Here is a 17,948-nt window from a genome sequence, read left to right as displayed (position 1 = left end):
GACCGCCTCGTGGCCAGCAGACTTGAAGTTGTCGGCTTGGATGTTTCTGACTGACTACATTGAGAAGGGGATCGCGGGTTGGGGCACAAGCTGCTCTCGAGATCAAGATTTTAGGTGGCTGAGGCTCAGGTGTTGGGGGTGCGTGGTTGGACACATGCACCTCCTTCTCTATGTAGCCAGCAGAAGACAAGTGAAAGATATGGGGATGAAGTGGTTTGGAGGGGACGGGGAGGCGGTAGTGGTGATGGCACCTCGATAACCGGCGTGGAAATGTGAGAAGGTGACCGGAAAGGTGGAGGCAAGGAAGAAGGAAGAAGGTTTTGTTGGATTAGGGAATCTTGTCTCATGATAAGGGGGGGAGAACTGGATTCGGGCTATATGGCATCGCTGGCTGGTTATTGTTGGACTATCATTGTTCGGAAAGATACCCCTGGATTCTATCATTGCATGGTGCTGGGCATAAACATCGCATTGGGCATTTTGAGACTCTATATCAATACACAAATGTTGCACAAATCTTACACATAAAACATGGTTATGGCCTGATCTATGTACATCAAGGGCCTAACGAAACCCCCATCAACATCACACTGGTTTTGATATCCGTTTGCTTGTTTTTGGTGAGACCGCACACAAGAAAATTGTACAGTTCCTGATACAAGTTACACTATCTGCTCATCACTATCAAAGCAGACCGAGCATACCCGACTTTGGGAAGGAAAAACCCATGGAAAACTGAACAGTGAGCCAAGCGAAAGAACCAAATATTGCCTCCACCCCTAGCAGCATTGAGCTACCCATCTGTCTCTAATATTCCCGGCCTCCTGCCTCCTTTCCAGCCGCCGACTACACCCAACGCCAGCTATCGTTGTAGACATACTGACTGTAGTTGCATGTTGATTGGGGGATAGAAGCCACAAGGTTGTCACTTCTTTTTCGCATTTTTACTTTGTTTCACAAAGCTCAAGCCACCAATATGGCTGGCTAGGCTATGGCGCCGGTGTGATGGAGGGCTCCAACTCTCTCCTCTGTTCGTTTAAGGGGAAGGAGAAAGAGACGCCCTCTCAACCTTGTAACGCTCCTTGTCCTTCTCAGCGGCTTCGTAGAAAGGCTGGCGAGCCTCGTTAGTAAACATTGAAAAAGTCGTATAGCTGCTGGGCACGTACCTGGCGTTCAGTCTCACTCAACGCCCTCCACTCACTGCCAATGGCAGCCACTCTAGCCGTGGGGGGAATGTTGTCAAGTTCCCCAGACCTCATTCGCTGAGTCGTGAAGATGATGTAGGGACTTAGAAGACCCTTGGGTCTGCGGGGGTCAGGAAGGGAGAGCTTGGCTGTTTTGCCGAGCCTCTTGAGATGGCTCCGAGCCAAGTTTGCAGCCTCAATGGTCTCAACTGGATAAGTCGTGATCCAGTTGATCAGGGCCGCATCGTTCCTCACCTTGTTCGCACGAGCTTCGTCCTGAAGAGCCTGCTTCTCCACAGACGAGAGAGCCGCAAACTGCTTCTTCATAGCCGACATGAACTCCGTAGCGGTCTGACCTTTTGGTACACCACCGTTTTTCTGCACGAAAACCAACCACGACCTTGCTGGGAGTCCGCGTGGCTGCTCGTTGAGAAGAGCCTTGGCTTTCAGCTCCTTAACCTTCCGGAAAAGCTTCACATTTTCTGGGACTTCCTTGACAGTCTTCTTAGGGCGCCCTGTCTTCTTGGGGACAGCCTTCTTCTTGGGGGCAGCCTTCTTGGCTATGGGTTTCTTCGTCGATGCAGCCTTTTTCTTCTGCCTCGCAGCAGTGGTCTTCTTAGCGGCCGGCTTCTTGGTAGCAGTAGTCTTCCTGGTGGCTGTGGCTGTGGCTGTCTTGGTAGCTGAGCGGGAGGCAGCGGCGGCAAATCCTCGATTGAAAACGGCGGCAATGCGAACGCTCGCGGGGACCTTGGGGCAGGCTGCGCTGCGGGTCGAGATACGGGCAATGCTCGAGAAAACTGAGCGCATGCCGATGACGCGGACCCGGCGGGCAGCCGCGAGCCCAGTGGAGGAGAGCATGGCGACAGCGGCGGTGGGAATTGAGGCTACAATTGGAGGTAGTGTGGTGGTGGCGGGTGTTGTTGGAGTGAGAGGGGTTCGCTACAAGTAGCTGTTGCAGTGACGCTGCTGGGGAGATTGCGATTTTATGCTGGGAGATGGTTGGCCGGCTTCTTCTTACCTTAGCTACCAAGCTTCCAAGATGCGGTCCGTGCTCCCAAGCTGCAAGCAAGAGCCGTGGTGCTGTTTACCTGCGACCCAGGTCTCAAAAAGGCGGGACAGGATTCGCACGGACTATTTGCCGAGATTCTTGTTTGTTGAAGATGCCCTCTTGTACATGCACACACAAAACGACTGCCATTGCTTGAGATTGGTTGAAAGAAGCGTATGATATATGACTGATATTTCGGCTCTATGAATATTATTTAGATTGTTTGAGTTTTCTCAACATTATGTTGAGTCTCTGGCTTTGAGCTTTCTCAGAACCACAGTCTATACGTCATGTTGACCTCCACCGTGCTCACCCGCACTGTGATATGCCCTAAAGGAGCAAGCCCAGACCTCACAGTGGAAAGTCACGGAAAGCTGTGAAACAACACGGTGCAGTGTTCCAAAGTCCCACCTTCAAACTTCTCCAGCACGGTCCACATTGCAGTGACTGGATGTTCTGCGACTTTGAAACTCTCCTCCGTCCTCACACTCGGGAGTTTGTAGACATCATATCCAGCGCTACCACGTCCACATCGGCATGAAGATCGAAGACATCGATTCGGCACACTAACTTGAAGTCAACTGCTTCCATAAAAGTACTTTACCGCCACAGACAATTGCTGAGCCACCGTCAAACCACACAGAATGGCTCGGCCCAGAGACTCGCGCTCACCATCTCCTGCAGGAAGTCATGCTGCGCGAACGCGGAAAGAGGATGATCGACGCGACCGCGACCGCCGTGATGGCTCACGTGATCGCCGCCGCCGCTCCCGTAGCCCAGATGTAAGTTGGTTCCCCCGAGATAGGGTTCAATGTGGTGCTGACATGTCTGTCCTTTCCCAGCGCCGATACCGTGACCGCGAGCGGGACCGAGATAGAGATCGCGACTCGTATCGCTGGAGAGATCGTTCCCTAGACCGCCGAGATGACGATTATTACCGAGGTGCACGTCGGGATGGTGCGGGTGGTGGCCACCGTGATAAGAGACGGTCACGCGACAGAGGACCTGATAGGGTGCGCTCCCCAGAACGTCGAAGACCTCGCAGCAGGGATGGTAGGGATAGTAGAGAAGGGGACAGAGACTACCGTTCTAGGAGGGATGACTCCCGCGACCGCAGGCCCCGCCGGGATGGCTCAACAGACCGGGGGGATGGCACTCGACCCCGGGGTCAACCCAAGCCAGCAGAGAGTGCTGCACCAATCAAGCCCAACGAGGTATGTTCCCTTGGTTTTCGACATTCTTTGCAGGTTTTACTGACAACATCCCGACCATACAGCCAGCTAAGTCTACACCAACCCCAGCTCAGTCGGAAGCTGAAAAGAAGGCTGAACGGTTGCGCAAACTTCAAGCCATGAAGGAGAAGCACGCCATGAAGGAAGCTAAGGAGGCCGATGTTTCAGCCGGGAGCACCAGGAAACTACTCGCAGCTATGGATCAGAGAGCCGGCGGCACCGTCTCCAGCAGCCCTGCGAAGGCCTCGCCCACTCCCACCAGCCCTGCCCCCACCACTGCAGCTGCATCTCCGGCGTCAACTCAGGCTTTTGTCGGCAAATTCGACCCCAAGGCCATTGCCAGGAACGCCAGGGGCAACCGCGCCAGCTCACCAACCAAGCTGGGCGATGTCAAACTTGGTGATGTAAAACTGAGCAGCCAGGGAGGGTCGGGCATAGTAGCCAAAAAGGAAGGCGGGCTTCTTCCCACCAACAGAACACTGAGTACGTTCGGATTTCAGAAGGCTGCTGACAACCAAAAGTCAACCTCAAAGCGCAAGCTCGACATGGACGATGAGGAAATTATCAAGCGCAAACTTGTCAAGCTCCCCGACTTCGCTTTAGAAAATGCTGACACTACACCATATGTCGATGCTGATGCCGATGACGATGTCGAGGACGACTTGGATCTTGTCTTGGGTCGCAACGAGGAGGAAATGGCCGAAGCACAGCGAATCCTCCAAGAACGGCGCGATGAACGCATCCAGAAAGAGGGCATGGCTATGGAGGTAGACTCCGAGATCCCCGCTGCCGAGAAGGAAGACCCAACACCAGCTGACAACGCCATGGATGTTGACGAAGAGATTGATCCCCTGGATGCCTTTATGGCTGATCTGGAACAGAAAGTTCCAAGCAGCGGCATATCGTCAGAACCAAATGGCAACCAAGCGAATGGCAAGAAGGCGTTTGAGCCTGAGGCGTACTACAGTGATGACAATTACGGTTACGAGGCAGACAAGGCCGACCCGTCATCTATTCTCGCCATGGCTGCCAAGAAAAAGAAGAAGGACATTCCCGTCATTGACTATAGCAAGCTTGAGCTCAACAAAATCCGGAAGAACTTTTGGGTTGAGCCGCTCGAGCTCAGTCAAATGACAGAGGAAGAAGCAAACGAGCTTAGATTGGAGTTGGACGGCATCAAAGTCTCCGGCAAGAATATCCCGAGACCTGTGCAAAAGTGGTCTCAGTGTGGCCTAACGCGACCCATCCTGGACACCATCGAAGGCCTCGGCTATGAGAAGCCTACACCAATCCAGATGCAAGCCTTGCCCGTCATCATGTCTGGCCGAGATGTAATCGGTGTGGCAAAGACGGGCTCAGGCAAGACTATGGCGTTTGCGCTCCCAATGCTTCGTCACATCAAGGATCAAGACCCAGTGAGCGGCGACGATGGCCCAATCGCCCTGATCATGACACCCACAAGAGAACTGTGCACCCAAATTTACACCGACCTGCTGCCGTTTACCAAGGTTTTGAAGCTTCGTGCAGTTGCTGCCTATGGTGGCAATGCTATCAAGGACCAGATCGCCGAGCTCAAGCGTGGCGCCGAGATCATTGTCGCTACACCCGGACGTATGATTGATCTCCTGGCCGCCAATTCTGGACGTGTAACCAACCTGAAGCGTGCCACGTATTTGGTGCTGGACGAAGCAGATCGCATGTTTGACATGGGCTTTGAGCCGCAGGTCATGAAGATTTTCAATAATGTCAGGCCGGATAGGCAGACCATCTTGTTTTCAGCCACCATGCCTCGCATCATTGACGCTCTGACGAAAAAGGTTCTTCGGGACCCGGTAGAAATCACGGTGGGAGGACGCAGTGTCGTGGCGCCCGAGATCACTCAGGTCGTAGAGATCATTGACGAGTCTAAGAAGTTTGTCCGCCTATTGGAGCTTCTCGGAGAGCTGTATGCCGACGATGATGACGTTCGCGCCCTGATCTTTGTGGAGCGTCAAGAGAAGGCGGACGATCTGTTGCGAGAGCTCCTGCGCCGCGGTTACGGCTGCATGTCCATCCACGGCGGCAAAGATCAGGAAGATCGCAACTCTACCATCTCTGATTTCAAGAAGGGTGTCTGCCCTATCCTCATCGCCACCTCAGTTGCGGCCCGCGGTCTGGATGTGAAGCAGCTGAAGCTGGTCATCAACTACGATGTCCCCAACCATTTGGAAGATTATGTCCACCGTGCCGGCCGAACTGGTCGGGCAGGCAACACCGGTACAGCTGTCACTTTTATCACCGAAGAGCAAGAGAACTGTGCTCCTGGTGTGGCCAAGGCTCTCGAGCAGAGTGAGCAGCCTGTCCCGGAACGGCTCAATGAGATGCGCAAGTCCTGGAAAGAGAAAGTCAAGGCTGGCAAAGCCAAAGACGCCAGTGGATTTGGTGGCAAAGGTTTGGAGAGGCTGGACAAGGAGCGTGAAGCTGCTCGTCTTCGCGAGCGCAAAACCCACAAGGCCGAAGGCGAAGAGGAAGAAGACAAGGGAGATGACAAGGACGAAGAGACCAAGAAGGACAAGGCGAAGGAAGCCATCCAGGCTGCTGTCAGCGCCATTGTTTCTCGGGATGCCTCCAAGACGGAGGCGGCGGAGGGCAAGACTAGCGGTGGGCTTGAGCACGGTGTCATCAAGAGCAGCGGCGTCATCGGCGGCAGCAGCAGTGCTGGCGCGGGCAAGGGTGGGGGTGCTTTGGATAAGGCTGCCTCGGCCATCAGCGAAATCAACGCCCGGTTGGCGAGAGCTGGCCAGCTTAGACCAGGCCAGCCGATTGACAATAAGGGTCCGGATGCGGGTGCTTTTCATGCCACATTGGAGATCAATGACTTCCCTCAAAAGGCCAGGTGGGCGGTCACCAACCGCACGAACGTGGCCAAAATCTTGGAGGCTACTGGGACGTCGATCACCACAAAGGGTACTTACTATCCTCCCGGGAAGGAGCCCGGGCCGGGCCAGGAGGCGAAGTTGTATATTCTTATTGAGGGTGATACCGAGGTGGTGGTGGGCAACGCGCTTTCGGAGCTTACTCGGTTGTTGAGGGAGGGCACGATTGCGGCGGCGGATGCAGAGAGCAGGGCGCCTTCTAGTGGGAGGTATACCATCACATAAAAAAAGGGGGATTTGGGCTAGGATTTCTCGTCAGGGGCCGGTTTGTTATGCTCCATCATGGCGAAAGCTTTCAGAGTGGGAACAACATTGGTTGGCGTCCATATGGTGTTTTAATCATGTAGGGGTTTTGTGTTCATAGCGTATATGGAAGGTAGAGAGAGAGGGTATTGTAACAATTCAACTTGATAATCAACTGTACCCTGCTCTAGCCCGCTGCTCTGAATATGAAATATGTACAAAATGATGCTCCAGTGAATTGAGAAAACAAAAACAAAACGTATGCAAAACAATGGCATCTCGCAACACCCAAAACGCCACCTTAACCACCCGACCTCATGAAACAAGAACAAGGGAATCTAGGAATTCCGCAAAATCTCAGCATTGCTGTCCGCATCCCGATGCCGCCTCTCAATTTCACTCGCGTCCTTGAGGGTATCGACTCTGGTCTTGGCCTTGTCTTTATCCAGTTGGGCCTGTAGCTTGCCGCCTTTTTTGGATTGCTGGAGACGGGCCTGGGAGAGGTGTCAGCATTATCATCAAATGGTGCGAGTGTGGGTGGCATACTTCTGCTGCCTCTGCAGCTTTTCTCCTCGCGTCATCTTGAGATGAAGAGGGATCACCGCCGCCGCCCAGGGTCCGGGGAGGACCGCCGACTTTCGGGGGGGCTTTGGAGGTTTTGGCGGCGGAGACTGACTGTGGGACGGAGGCAGAGGAGGGTTTACCGGGGGGAGGGGCGGAGTCCAGCCGGCGGCCGGGGGAGGAGAAAGCGTCCGAGGAGGGTTTGCCGCAGAGGTTGCCCATGGTATGGGTGATATGATACTTTTGGTGAGTGAGGTGAGGGGCTGTGGCTGGAGATAAGGTTGGGTGATGGTGGTTTTGGTGGGCGGGATGGTTAACTCGGAATATGGTGTTTTGAAAGTAGTGATTTACTTGTAAATTGAACTGGTTGGTATGGAATGTTGATATCACTGGCGGGTTTGATCTCGGCGTCAAGGCGAAGACCGCGCTCTGTAGGCAGTTGACGTGGCTGGCGATGGCTTGGCCCGCGCCCGGCAAGCCAAGCCGAAGGAGGCTCTTGGCTAGGTCGTTTGCTGATGGCAGATGCCGACGGCGCCCTGCCGTTCGGGAACAATGGGATTGGGGTCTAGTGCTCTTCCCAATGAGAGGAGAGAGGCCTTATGTGGTGCATATACGGGCTATGTCAAGTTTACTGGGGAAGCCGGGTGCCTGAGCTGCGTATCAAAGTCAAGATTGGTCTCAGTCTCATCATCATCAGTTGACTTGCGATCAACATGGGCAAATTTCACATGCTGGGGAGTCGAACAGTGGCATGTGCCCATGGAGATTTGTGCTGTTGGCTTGAAAAATCGAAGGCACATCAGCCCGTTATATGGACATCTAAGTACATATATGTATTTGAGTATAGAGAGCCCCCCGAGTCCACACCTCGAAAAGGCATGTAACAATGGCAGTGAAACCAATGATGAAGTGTCCAACCAATCAAGATAGTCCTTTTCCTTCCAGTCTTTGAAGCCCCGCATCGATTTGTGAACCCCACGTCCGGTGCCCTGGAGGGGGCAGTTGGCCCACACGGAAGAACACCACCAACAAGATGGAAAGAGGACGCTCAGGAGGTGTCAAAAGATGCCTGCATCTGAATTATACAACGATTCTGTTCCCTAGATATCAGAAAACAGTTTCACTCGAGTTTTGAATTGGTTGGTCAATTGCACATGTCAAGTACAAGTCAAAGAGCAAGTGAGCCAGGTGGGACTGGGACCAGTAAGAGACCTACAGCGGGTCTTTTGCTAGGCCGTCAAGGTTCTCACAAAGTGCAAAATAATATTGTCGACGTGCTCGCCTTTCTGATCCACAACATGCCGACCCATCAATTCTCAAGCGCAGAGCCGCCATTCGCCCAAAGCTTCTTCAAGCAACCGCCCGCCTTTCATCCCGCCATCACTGTCGTCGTAGTTGTAGATGCCCTCTCCGGCGCACACTCAGTAGTCGTCCCCTAGGTGCCCACAACTTACCATCCGCTGCCCGCTGCCGACTCGTCGCTTATTGGGCCGTTGCCCCGAACCCACCCTCTTCTTCGCCCTCGCCCTCACCCACCCACCCCCCGTCCCCCGTCCGCAATTCTTGGGCGCTCAGAAGCGCGCCGAATCATGGACGGCTCCTTCGGGCAACCTCAACGCTTTCCCGGATACGGCGATGGCTTCCACCGGCACTCGCAGAGCAGCGGCGACCAACAACTGAGCAATCTCGATTTCTCTGCCATGGCCCAGAGCCAGCTTTCACACCAGACCATGGCGCATATGGGCACCGATCCATCGCGGATGAACACGGGAAGCGTGGCCTACGAGTCGCACGACGATCTCTGCGTAGACGCCTGCATGGGCGTCGGCCTCTACAATGGCTTCCAACAGTTCAACCATCGCGGGGCTCCAGCTTCTCTGGCGCCGCAGACGCGATGGCAAAACAACCAATATCAAATGGACCTCAGCACCATGCCCCTCCAGCAGCACCAGTTCCATACCGATCTTGACCTGTCGAACCCGTACCAGCAGTGTTTTGACCACCACATGTCTTCCACCATGGCCTCGCACTGCGAGGAGGAGGATTGCCAATCAATGAGCGCCAGCGGGTGCTGTGACAGCGAGTGTACCATGACGGGCAAGTGCACCGGGGAAGAATGTGAAACCGAAGAGGACGCTTGTACAGACCAGAACTGCCCCTCGCGGCCTGTTGTTCATGTACCGGAGGAGGTTCGTGATGGGGCTGCTGCCCTCATCTCGATCAACCACGCGCCTGGTCTGTCCTCGCCGCAGCACAGTTTTGATTTCCAACAACAATGTAGGCTTTCATAGTTCCCCCTTTAAGCGTTATTCTTGGGCTCATGCTTGGTGAACAGCAATGAATAACCTAGGCTGCGGTCTGGCCCAGCCCTCTCAAAACACCTTTTTACTATCGCCTCCCTGGAACGCGGTGGGCAGCGTTGCAAACCATTTGCTAATTGCTCACGACGATTCAAACTTGCAGCCTTGCACCACACCATGTCCACTGGGGGATCCTTCCATCTATACCCAATGTCACATGCCCGTCTTCAACAATACCGATGCTTTCAGCCAGTTCAACCTCCAGCGGATGAACCAGTTGAACCAAATAAACCAAAGGAATCAGCTCAACCAGATGTTACAAGAGTGTGGAGCTCAGTACCACGACCCGGAGGCTTATGCGGCCCATTTCTTCTCTCATCACAAAGTCCAATTCGCGAACATGCCGCCGCCGCCAAGTACAAGGCCTGGTCAAATGAGGGGCTTTCAGAACCATAACATCATTTCATCGAGGGAAACAATGTCACCCCCAGAACCAACCCTGGACACCTCTGACACCACAGCCTCACTCGGGACTCCCTCACCATTGACCCCTACGTCGAATAACGTTGAAATGACCGACGTCAAGCACAGTCGAAGCCTCTCGATAGTCACGTCAACAGACGACGACGACAATGTCAAGATGGAAACAGAAGAACACCGCTGTCTCTGGCGGGAAGAAGGCGCTTCTGAAATCTGCGGGTTTATTTTCGACGACGCCGAGGCGTTGTTCAGACACGCATCCAACTGCCACATCAAACATGCGCAAAAGCGTCCAGGGGATCAGGGGTTCAGATGTGGGTGGGATGACTGCCCGCGTAGTGCTCCGGGTGCGAGTGGTTTTCCGCAGAGGAGTAAAATCGAAAGACATATGCAGACACATATAGGGCGTAAGGTCCCCCCTCCCTCTCTCCTTCCCATCCCTGTTGAATTGCTAACAAACCCCATAGACAAACCACACATCTGCCCCGTCTGCCAAAAGGGCTTCTCGGCAAAACAAGCCCTGACTCAACACCTGTTTATCCACAGCAACGAAAAGCCTCTTTCTTGCAACCTATGCAGCAAAACGTTTCGTTACCCTTCTGCTCTCAGTCTGTCCCCCCCCCCCCTTTTTTTCCCTGCCCCATCATTACTAACTTATCTGTCTCTTAGCAATGCACCAAAGAGTCCACAGCGGCGCTAAGCCCCTCACCTGCCCTGTTTGTGGTAAAGGGTTCAGCGAGTCGAGCAACCTGTCGAAACACAAGCGGACGCACGAAGTGAAAGGGAGGTTTAACTGCTTGGTGGAGGGGTGTGACAGGAACTTTCACAGGCAGGACCAGCTGAGGAGGCATATGAAGACGCATAATCTAGGGAGGGGGGACAGTGGGGGGGAGGAGGGGGGGGATATGAGGTCTAGTGAGGCTCCTGAGATGGAGGGGAGTCGGGGGGAGGAGACGTGAGGGGTTGATTACAGGTTTTTTCCTTTTTTTTTTTTTTGTTGGAAGGGCGGGGGGGGGTAAGGCATGCCGACAGGACGGTAGCTGAGATCATATGGTCGAGTTCGAGATGTTTGAGTCAAGAAGGAGATGCGCGCCGGGTATGGGTATATAGATACTGCAGTGCGTGGAAGGCCCTTAGGTTGACAGGCAAAGTGGTTGGAATCTTTGGTGTATGGATCAGTCATGTTCAGATCAGATCTGGGAGGTAGAAAAGGGTCAGAGGGGAATGCTGTGTGATGGACAGACAGGCCTAGATGGTGTTGGCAGTGGGGGATTTGGCGCACTTTGGTGGCGGGTACTGATTTGTTTTATGAAGGGAGGGAATGCAAGAAAGAGCAGAGGAGGAGGGATATGAACCATTGATACCCCAAAAGGAAAGCGGTTCACTGGGTTATTTTCTACTTGCAAAGCTGGGAGGAATGCTATGCTTTTATCGTCTTCATGTCTTTCTTTGTCATTTTAATACTGTTATGGTTATTAAAATATGAGCGATTTGAATACTTACACTTGCTTGGTACACAACCACTTTGAGTGAAGATTCTTGTGTTGATTCATTCAATTCAACCTCGGTCTTTGGCCACAGGTTGCTTTGTCTGTCGACTAGGTATTTAAAGGACAGATCGAAGCCATGTTCTACCTTCCTCAACCCCACCACCTCTTGCCATCGACAGTCACTCCTCCCTGTCAGCCCAGCTCTCGATCACACCCTCCAGCGTTGGCTCATAGTGCTTGATCGTGACCTGACCGGTCTTCTCATCCAGGTAAGTGTTGGCCTGGACAAAGACCTTCCTCGGCTGCTTGTTCTTAAGAACCACATTCCGGACCTTGGTGCCCCAGTACTCAAGACCAACGTTGCTCATCTCAGTAAAGAACTTGGAACCGGTCTCGACATCAGCGGTGGACTTGTAGATGTGGAGCTTCTGGAGGAAGTCACCAACCGCTGCAGGAAAACACGAGTTAGTTTTTGTTCTTTGAACCAGGTACCCAAAAAAAAAACTGAAACTCAACGTACCCTTTCTACCACTGGTCAAAATCTTGGAGCGATCAAGGCGAATGGTGAGGTCAGAGAGATCCTCATTCTTGTACTCCAGCTTGCAGAAATCATCCTCAGCCTCGAGGAAAGACTGTTTCATGCCGGTTAGCACAACAATTCCAGCGCCTTATACAGCGCAAAAGCATACCTTGAGAATGGCAAAACGAGCCTGGCAGTGGGGCTGCCCCCACTTTTGAGACTTGGGGTCCCAGAACTCGATGGATGTCAAACCAGCACGAGCCATGCTGAGGTACGAGGCATACAGAACATCCCCAGCCTCGCCGTCAATGGCCGTGGAGCCGTCGCCGAAGCCGAAGATCTTGAGGGCGGAGAATTCACAGCTGTCTCCATGTCAGAGGCTATACCGCACATAATCTAGACGAGAAAACAAACCTGAGATGCATAGCCACAAGCTCAGCACGGCACTCCTCATAAGCACCAGCAAGACCACCAAAGACGGAACCCCAGGTCTGGCCCGGCTTATACCATGTGGTGATAGGCTTGCCGGTGACTGGGCTCACAGGTGGGTTCTTGACATCGAAGTTGTAAACGCCGGGGGCGGTCTCCTGTAGAAGCTTGCCGCAACCGTGTCCAGTCAATTCGTGCAGACCGACCTGGACCTCGAAAGAAGCATCTCTGTACTTTTTATACACCTCAAGATCACTCTCCGCAATGAAGGGGATCTTCTCATCTGGGGCCTTGGCGCTGAGTACGTTGCCGAGAGACACGTTCTTGAAGCCCTCAAGTTGTCGGATGTCGTCGTAATTGGGGATGTTAATACCGGCCGGGATGCCGGACCCGCAAAACGTCAACACCTCAAGCGACGTGAAGTCTGGGGACAGGAACTTGTCCTTCTCAAAATCTTTGCCCCATGGCAGGAGAGGGATAAGTGATGGGGCGGATCTGACGAGCTCGCCAAAGGCCCGAGTTCTGTCCTGGTTAACAACGGCAGCAAAGCCCTCCCACTCGCCACGAATACCGGCTGGGTCTCGGTAGGTCTCGATGAAACCAATGTTGGACTCAACCATCGGCCCTTGATCCTTCACCCAATATCTCTGAGAGTCCTTGAACGCCAAAAGAGAGCCCTCTTCAAAGGACTTGGCATACGCAGTATGCATTTTGACCTGGGTCTCGTTCTCGGCATTCTCAGCCGCCTTCTTGATGTTCTTGGTGATCTCAGCCATTTCCTTGGAGTAGTCACCATAGACCAGCTTGATGGTCTTGCCCTCAAGAGGCCCCTCGCTGATCACAAACTTGGCCTCCTTCCCGGCATCGCCACCATCGGCAGGAAGGCTGGTGATAGCGGATGCAATGAGCAGCTCAAAGACACCATCCTCAGTCTTGCGGAGTCTGGTATTCTCTGGGAGCAATCCCTTGACCTGCATCCACTTGGCCACAGCATCAATCTCATCCTTGGTGATGCTAGGAGAGTCCGGGTAGTACGTGGTCAAGTGACCCTCGTCCGTGAAACCGAGGTGAAGCAGGCCAGGCTTGTCAGCTGAGAAGATGGCGCCATCCGTAGCCTTCAAGTGCTTCTCCGCCTCGGGCGAGGCAGAGGCAAGAGCAGTGAAGACGGACTCATCACACCTTGGAATGAACTTGGAGTCGCCAAAGCTCTTGTAGTTGCCACTGTTGCCGAGGAACTGAGCAGCATATTGGAGGAAAGCTGAAAGACCGGCCTCGTCAACACCAACTTTCTTGGCAAGACCCTTCCAATCACCAGCGGCGGTCCTGTGAAGAGCAATGATAAAATCATAGATGGACTCGGACTCGGGTGAGACCTGCCTCAGGACTATGCGGTTACCCGCAAGGGATGCTCTGTCCTATGTGTTAGCAATTGTGTTGCTTTGTTTACAAATACATATGAATTATAAGGTGTGATCACGCGGGAATGGCAGAGGTGCGTATAAGCCCAACCTCAGGGATGGATGGACTCATGTGACCAATAATGAGTAATAAGTAGGCTTCCTTACCGGCTGATAAAGTGGGCATAACGTTTTGCCTTGTCATCCAAGGCGTTGAAGTGCTTCTCGATTTCGAGCCTGACGACAGCAGGCGGGGCATCGGCGTAGTACTGGGTAAGCTCCTGGGAGTTCATGTTGAATAGACGGAGCGGCTGCAGCGGTAATAGAGATCTGGCGGATTTGAGGTCTGTTGATGGACGACCGAGTGATGGCCGGGCAGTTGGTGCCGAAGAAGTGAGCCTCAACAAACCTCTTGACGGGAGAGGGGCTCGAAAGGAGAGACGCATCGAAAAGGCGGCAACAATAACGCCCAAAACTCCGAGCTCCAATAGTTGACAACCTTCTCCTACTACCAAACTGCCCGAATCGGCCGGTACCTGCAACTATGGAGCTGTTGCAGCCGCGACTGGCCGAGACCTTACCTGAGCGCCACTTGCTATTCAGCCACATTGCGGGGGTCTTGACTCTTGGCATCTGGAGCTCTCAGCCTTGCAAGCCACTACATGGAGGGGAAGGTCGAGATTCGAGACGGGAGCTTTTCTCCCGGAAGGGAAGGAGGGGTCAATTCAGATGGAAGGAAACTTTGCCTGTGGATTCAAAATGAGCTCGAGGCAGGGAACATTGGGCCTCATGTACTGATGCCCCTCAATTAATACCCAATGTCCTTTCAAAAATAATAATTGAACAAAAAAAAATCAACATCTCTAGCGTGTTGCACCCATTTCGGCGTTGACCCCCGGTTGGCAAATCAATCAGTGAGGGGCAGGGCAACATCAAGCGGTCAACGCGGGGCAGCTTCCTAGGTCTACCACCATCGGCTCGTGCCACTGCATAATGGATCCACGATTGAGCCAGCAGCCGATGATGGTGATGAACAAACAAGAAAGAATTCATCAGTCCGACGCGCCGGAAGACGATACGAACTGACGGTGGCGGTACTTTCCTGGACTTGCAAGGTACCTCAGCTTCTACATGGACAGCAAGAGCATCACCATCCACACACACCGTGATAAGACCCTTGATGGGCCAATCGAGGCTAGCATGGGCGGTGCGATGTCGGCGATTGAACGACGGCAAACGTAGTGACCCAAGTGTGAATCTCCAAGGCGTGTACAGAACCGAACTGGTATCCGTGCATACGGGTTGCCTCCCGACGCCGTCGATTTAGATAGAGTGTAAGAGTGGGCTACCGGAAGATGATTCTTGTTGACAGCTTCCTATCAATGAGACCGCCTATCACGGAACAGGGGCAGCTCTTTACATCTGTGCCTGTCATGGAAACCCGACATCGCAGAATACAATTAGAGGCCCCGAGATTGCGCCAGAGCCGTCTTGATACCAAGATGATTGCGATGATGACGGTGGTGTGGACAAGCAGGCCCACAAACCCATTCACAGCCCACGACACAGCTTCCAACCAAGACTAATGCATTTAGGCAATTCAATCCCAGGTGGCGCTGGCATGGACAGTTATAGCACAAATGCCTCTGCCTGCCTCCCATTGGCCGCCTGCATCGATCGGGCTTGTGAGACGTCATCTCCTGGATGTCCAACTGCTGCTTAGACTCTGGGCCCTGAAGCTGGGTCCCTCCAGCACGCTCTACACGGAATAATCGGTACTGTATGTAGGTCAACAAAGTGCATAACGCTTGTTCTGACAGTAAATAGGACTGTTAGATGCCCGTAAAGCTCTACCCATCAGCTTTCAACGTGTGATTCAGAGAGAGCATGGGTCAGCAATGTAGGATGACCTTTTAGTGGAGTAGTTGCCCAACACAAAACCAACAAATCGGTAGTCAGTCCGTCAGGTTTTGCTCAGGTACTCATCTTGTGACCTTTCCCTCCATAGCAGCCGTAGTTTCACGAGCCCCGTTTCCCTAGAGTCTCGGGTTGGCAGCAAGGTGGGTGTTACCTTGCTTCCGGAAGCTCAAATAATGCTGGGAAAGCACCAAGACAGGGCTAAATACCAGCGGGAAGCTCGTTTTTCGTGAAATTTGTATGTTTGGCGTCATGATGTGTCTGCATGGCGCTATGCCGAAAAGACAGAAGAAACCAGCATGATCTGCCTCGTCAGCGTTGGTGGAAAAAAGACACATCTCTCGGCATGCCGGGCCTCGGAGTCTTCGAAGGCAGGTCGCAAAGGCTTGTCGGCAGGTGGGTGTTCTGGGCAGTGTTGCGTCTGCAGAAACGATACACCGTAACGGAGAAGAGCATGGCGAACACACGCAACTCTGCGACCTTGGCAGCCACGATCTGTTTGCTTTGTGCTGACCGACTTGTGGTACTTTACAAGTTCGACTCCTCAGGCTGCCTGTTGTTGACGACCAACCTCGCTCCAGCCATGGGCTTTGTTGTTGATATTGCCTGTCAAACGTTCCACTTGTTTGAGAGAGGAAATGGTTGCACCGAGTTAGAAAATGGTCAGCTTGCAGGATATGTGCGTCTAAGTGCGCTTGGGGCTTCGCCTGCAGTGCTATACGATGGTTGGGTCAGCAGCCGCTCAACTAATTAGGGACTGTATGAGTTGATCAACAAGGGGATGAGCGGTGAAGAATGGAACATCTGTGATAATCTGGGGCCGTCGAGGTACCTGAGGCTACCAGGCGGGAGTCTCGTTCTTGGGGGTGTCAGTGCCGTGACGGTAGCGGCGAACGAAGCTATTCCCACATCACATCCCGTCGACCAAGACTGACCACACCCCGCAGGGAACATGTATGTGCTGGCCATGTACTGCACACTCGGTGTCAGTCAGGCCCACGCCGTCCCCCTTCTGCTTTTCCGGAAACCCACTCGGGAAGCAAGACTGTGCATGCTGCTGCATGATGAATTCTATAGAGGTGGGGAGTCTGAGAAAGGCTCAGGCTATGCGGGGTGTGTGCAGCATTCGCTCGTTTCACTCCGCGAGGGTAAAAGTAGCATGCTTGAGGCCAGTGACGCAACGGCATCTTGAAGATGATTTTCTACCGGTCTTTCGAGGACAGCGAAGCTTCATGGCGAAGTCGGAGAAACCCACGATCAGGTAAGGAACATTCGACCCAAGAATCTAAGCGTCAGTAGCCCCTCCCGAGGAGCCCGGAAGCTGAGCCGAGCGGGGTGCCTCAACAACAGGCAGTTCCACCACGTCCAATTTCTCGGAGTCTGGGGAGTGGGTATCGAAACAATTGGTGAGGGGGCAGACAGACCGGGGCGTGCAAAATAAGGCACGTCACGAGGCCAACAAGGGGGTTCTACCGCTGTGTGGCGCCCGGGGTTGCGTTGGGTTCCGTCCAAGAGGTGAAGGGGCAGGCAAAGCACAGTTCGGAGACGGACATTTCTTTTACTCACGAATGGCTCTTTGCCGCATATATGACCCTGCTGTCGTGGTGAGCGATGGAACTCTGCATAGTATTCGACCAGGAAAATGGAAGAAATACTTCTGCCGTAATTAGCTGGTGATTGGCCCATAGAGATGAGAATGATGTAAGCTAGGAAGGTGTGGTCCTGGTTCAGGTACAGTTCCATGGCTTGCTTTGCGGTGCCTTGCGTGCGAGCCATTTTAGCAGCATCGTAGCTTTCGGTCCAGACACCGTCCAGACCTTTTGGGAACCGCACACGAGATGGGGGAGCTTTGGCCGCAAGCGGCTGGGCGGTGTTTGGGGTCAATCACGGATCGGTTGTGACACTCCCAGACGACCGGCCCGCAGAGACAGGGCTTTGAACCAGCCAGCAGCATAACGGAAGGCCAACTCTTTCTCTTGTGTTAGTCCTTGTAGAAGGGGTATCGATTATGGGTTTTGCCGTGCCATGTTTTGTTCTGTGGGATCTGGATCTGCTGGATAGGAGAATGGAAGCAGGAATGGCATCTCATCCCAAGATCGTCCCCGGGGCTCCCATCCATCAGTTGGGCAGCTCCACACACCCCTCCCTTGCCATCGGCGGCGTCTCTCGGCGAACCTCAACCCCATTCTGTGGCGGGGCCGGGACAGACCCCCACGCTTCTACTGGAGCTGC

General features: G+C 53.5%; 5 protein-coding genes across 5 annotated transcripts; 2 read left to right on the top strand and 3 right to left on the bottom strand.

Annotated features, from left to right (window-relative positions):
- Positions 1-519: 519 nt before the first annotated feature.
- On the bottom strand, positions 520-2,281 carry QC761_113340 (uncharacterized protein). The gene is made up of 2 exons (XM_062874609.1): positions 1,167-2,281; positions 520-1,111 (listed from the first exon to the last, which is right to left on the bottom strand). Exons 1-2 carry the CDS (start codon positions 2,040-2,042, stop codon positions 1,037-1,039), a joined length of 951 nt encoding a protein of 316 aa, XP_062737820.1. The 5' UTR covers positions 2,043-2,281; the 3' UTR covers positions 520-1,036.
- A 415-nt stretch (positions 2,282-2,696) lies between these two features.
- On the top strand, positions 2,697-6,802 carry PRP5 (pre-mRNA processing RNA-helicase). Its single transcript, XM_062874610.1, has 3 exons — positions 2,697-3,014; positions 3,075-3,446; positions 3,509-6,802. The coding sequence occupies exons 1-3, from the start codon at positions 2,877-2,879 to the stop codon at positions 6,602-6,604; spliced, it is 3,606 nt and encodes a 1,201-aa protein (XP_062737819.1). The 5' UTR covers positions 2,697-2,876; the 3' UTR covers positions 6,605-6,802.
- Positions 6,744-7,974, bottom strand: QC761_113355 (uncharacterized protein). Its single transcript, XM_062874611.1, has 2 exons — positions 7,169-7,974; positions 6,744-7,116 (listed from the first exon to the last, which is right to left on the bottom strand). Exons 1-2 carry the CDS (start codon positions 7,403-7,405, stop codon positions 6,961-6,963), a joined length of 393 nt encoding a protein of 130 aa, XP_062737818.1. The 5' UTR covers positions 7,406-7,974; the 3' UTR covers positions 6,744-6,960.
- Positions 7,975-8,213: 239 nt separating this feature from the next.
- Positions 8,214-10,922, top strand: SUR1 (zinc-finger protein; the record flags this gene model as incomplete). The annotated part of the gene is made up of 4 exons (XM_062874612.1): positions 8,214-9,460; positions 9,519-10,370; positions 10,431-10,571; positions 10,633-10,922. Exons 1-4 carry the CDS (start codon positions 8,773-8,775, stop codon positions 10,920-10,922), a joined length of 1,971 nt encoding a protein of 656 aa, XP_062737817.1. The 5' UTR covers positions 8,214-8,772.
- Positions 10,923-11,416: 494 nt separating this feature from the next.
- Positions 11,417-14,616, bottom strand: QC761_113370 (uncharacterized protein). The gene is made up of 5 exons (XM_062874613.1): positions 13,968-14,616; positions 12,388-13,812; positions 12,143-12,335; positions 11,974-12,085; positions 11,417-11,901 (listed from the first exon to the last, which is right to left on the bottom strand). Exons 1-5 carry the CDS (start codon positions 14,243-14,245, stop codon positions 11,633-11,635), a joined length of 2,277 nt encoding a protein of 758 aa, XP_062737816.1. The 5' UTR covers positions 14,246-14,616; the 3' UTR covers positions 11,417-11,632.
- Positions 14,617-17,948: the final 3,332 nt, after the last annotated feature.

This window comes from Podospora bellae-mahoneyi (assembly GCF_035222275.1).
Source record: "Podospora bellae-mahoneyi strain CBS 112042 chromosome 1 map unlocalized CBS112042p_1, whole genome shotgun sequence".
Taxonomy (NCBI): domain Eukaryota; kingdom Fungi; phylum Ascomycota; class Sordariomycetes; order Sordariales; family Podosporaceae; genus Podospora; species Podospora bellae-mahoneyi.
This window is presented reverse-complemented; position numbering and strand designations above follow the sequence as displayed.

Bases quoted from the DNA above. Each gene is read 5' to 3' on its own strand.
- QC761_113340 (XM_062874609.1), bottom strand. From the start codon at position 2,042: ATGCTCTCCTCCACTGGGCTCGCGGCTGCCCGCCGGGTCCGCGTCATC. The intron at 1,112-1,166 runs GTACGTGCCCAG...GAGGCTCGCCAG, and splicing joins TGAGTGAGACTGAACGCCAG to CCTTTCTACGAAGCCGCTGA.
- PRP5 (XM_062874610.1), top strand. From the start codon at position 2,877: ATGGCTCGGCCCAGAGACTCGCGCTCACCATCTCCTGCAGGAAGTCAT. The intron at 3,015-3,074 runs GTAAGTTGGTTC...GTCCTTTCCCAG, and splicing joins GCCGCTCCCGTAGCCCAGAT to CGCCGATACCGTGACCGCGA. The intron at 3,447-3,508 runs GTATGTTCCCTT...CCGACCATACAG, and splicing joins CACCAATCAAGCCCAACGAG to CCAGCTAAGTCTACACCAAC.
- QC761_113355 (XM_062874611.1), bottom strand. From the start codon at position 7,405: ATGGGCAACCTCTGCGGCAAACCCTCCTCGGACGCTTTCTCCTCCCCC. The intron at 7,117-7,168 runs GTATGCCACCCA...CACCTCTCCCAG, and splicing joins AAGCTGCAGAGGCAGCAGAA to GCCCGTCTCCAGCAATCCAA.
- QC761_113370 (XM_062874613.1), bottom strand. From the start codon at position 14,245: ATGCGTCTCTCCTTTCGAGCCCCTCTCCCGTCAAGAGGTTTGTTGAGG. The intron at 13,813-13,967 runs GTAAGGAAGCCT...CACATAGGACAG, and splicing joins TATGCCCACTTTATCAGCCG to AGCATCCCTTGCGGGTAACC. The intron at 12,086-12,142 runs GTATGCTTTTGC...GGCATGAAACAG, and splicing joins CTCGTTTTGCCATTCTCAAG to TCTTTCCTCGAGGCTGAGGA.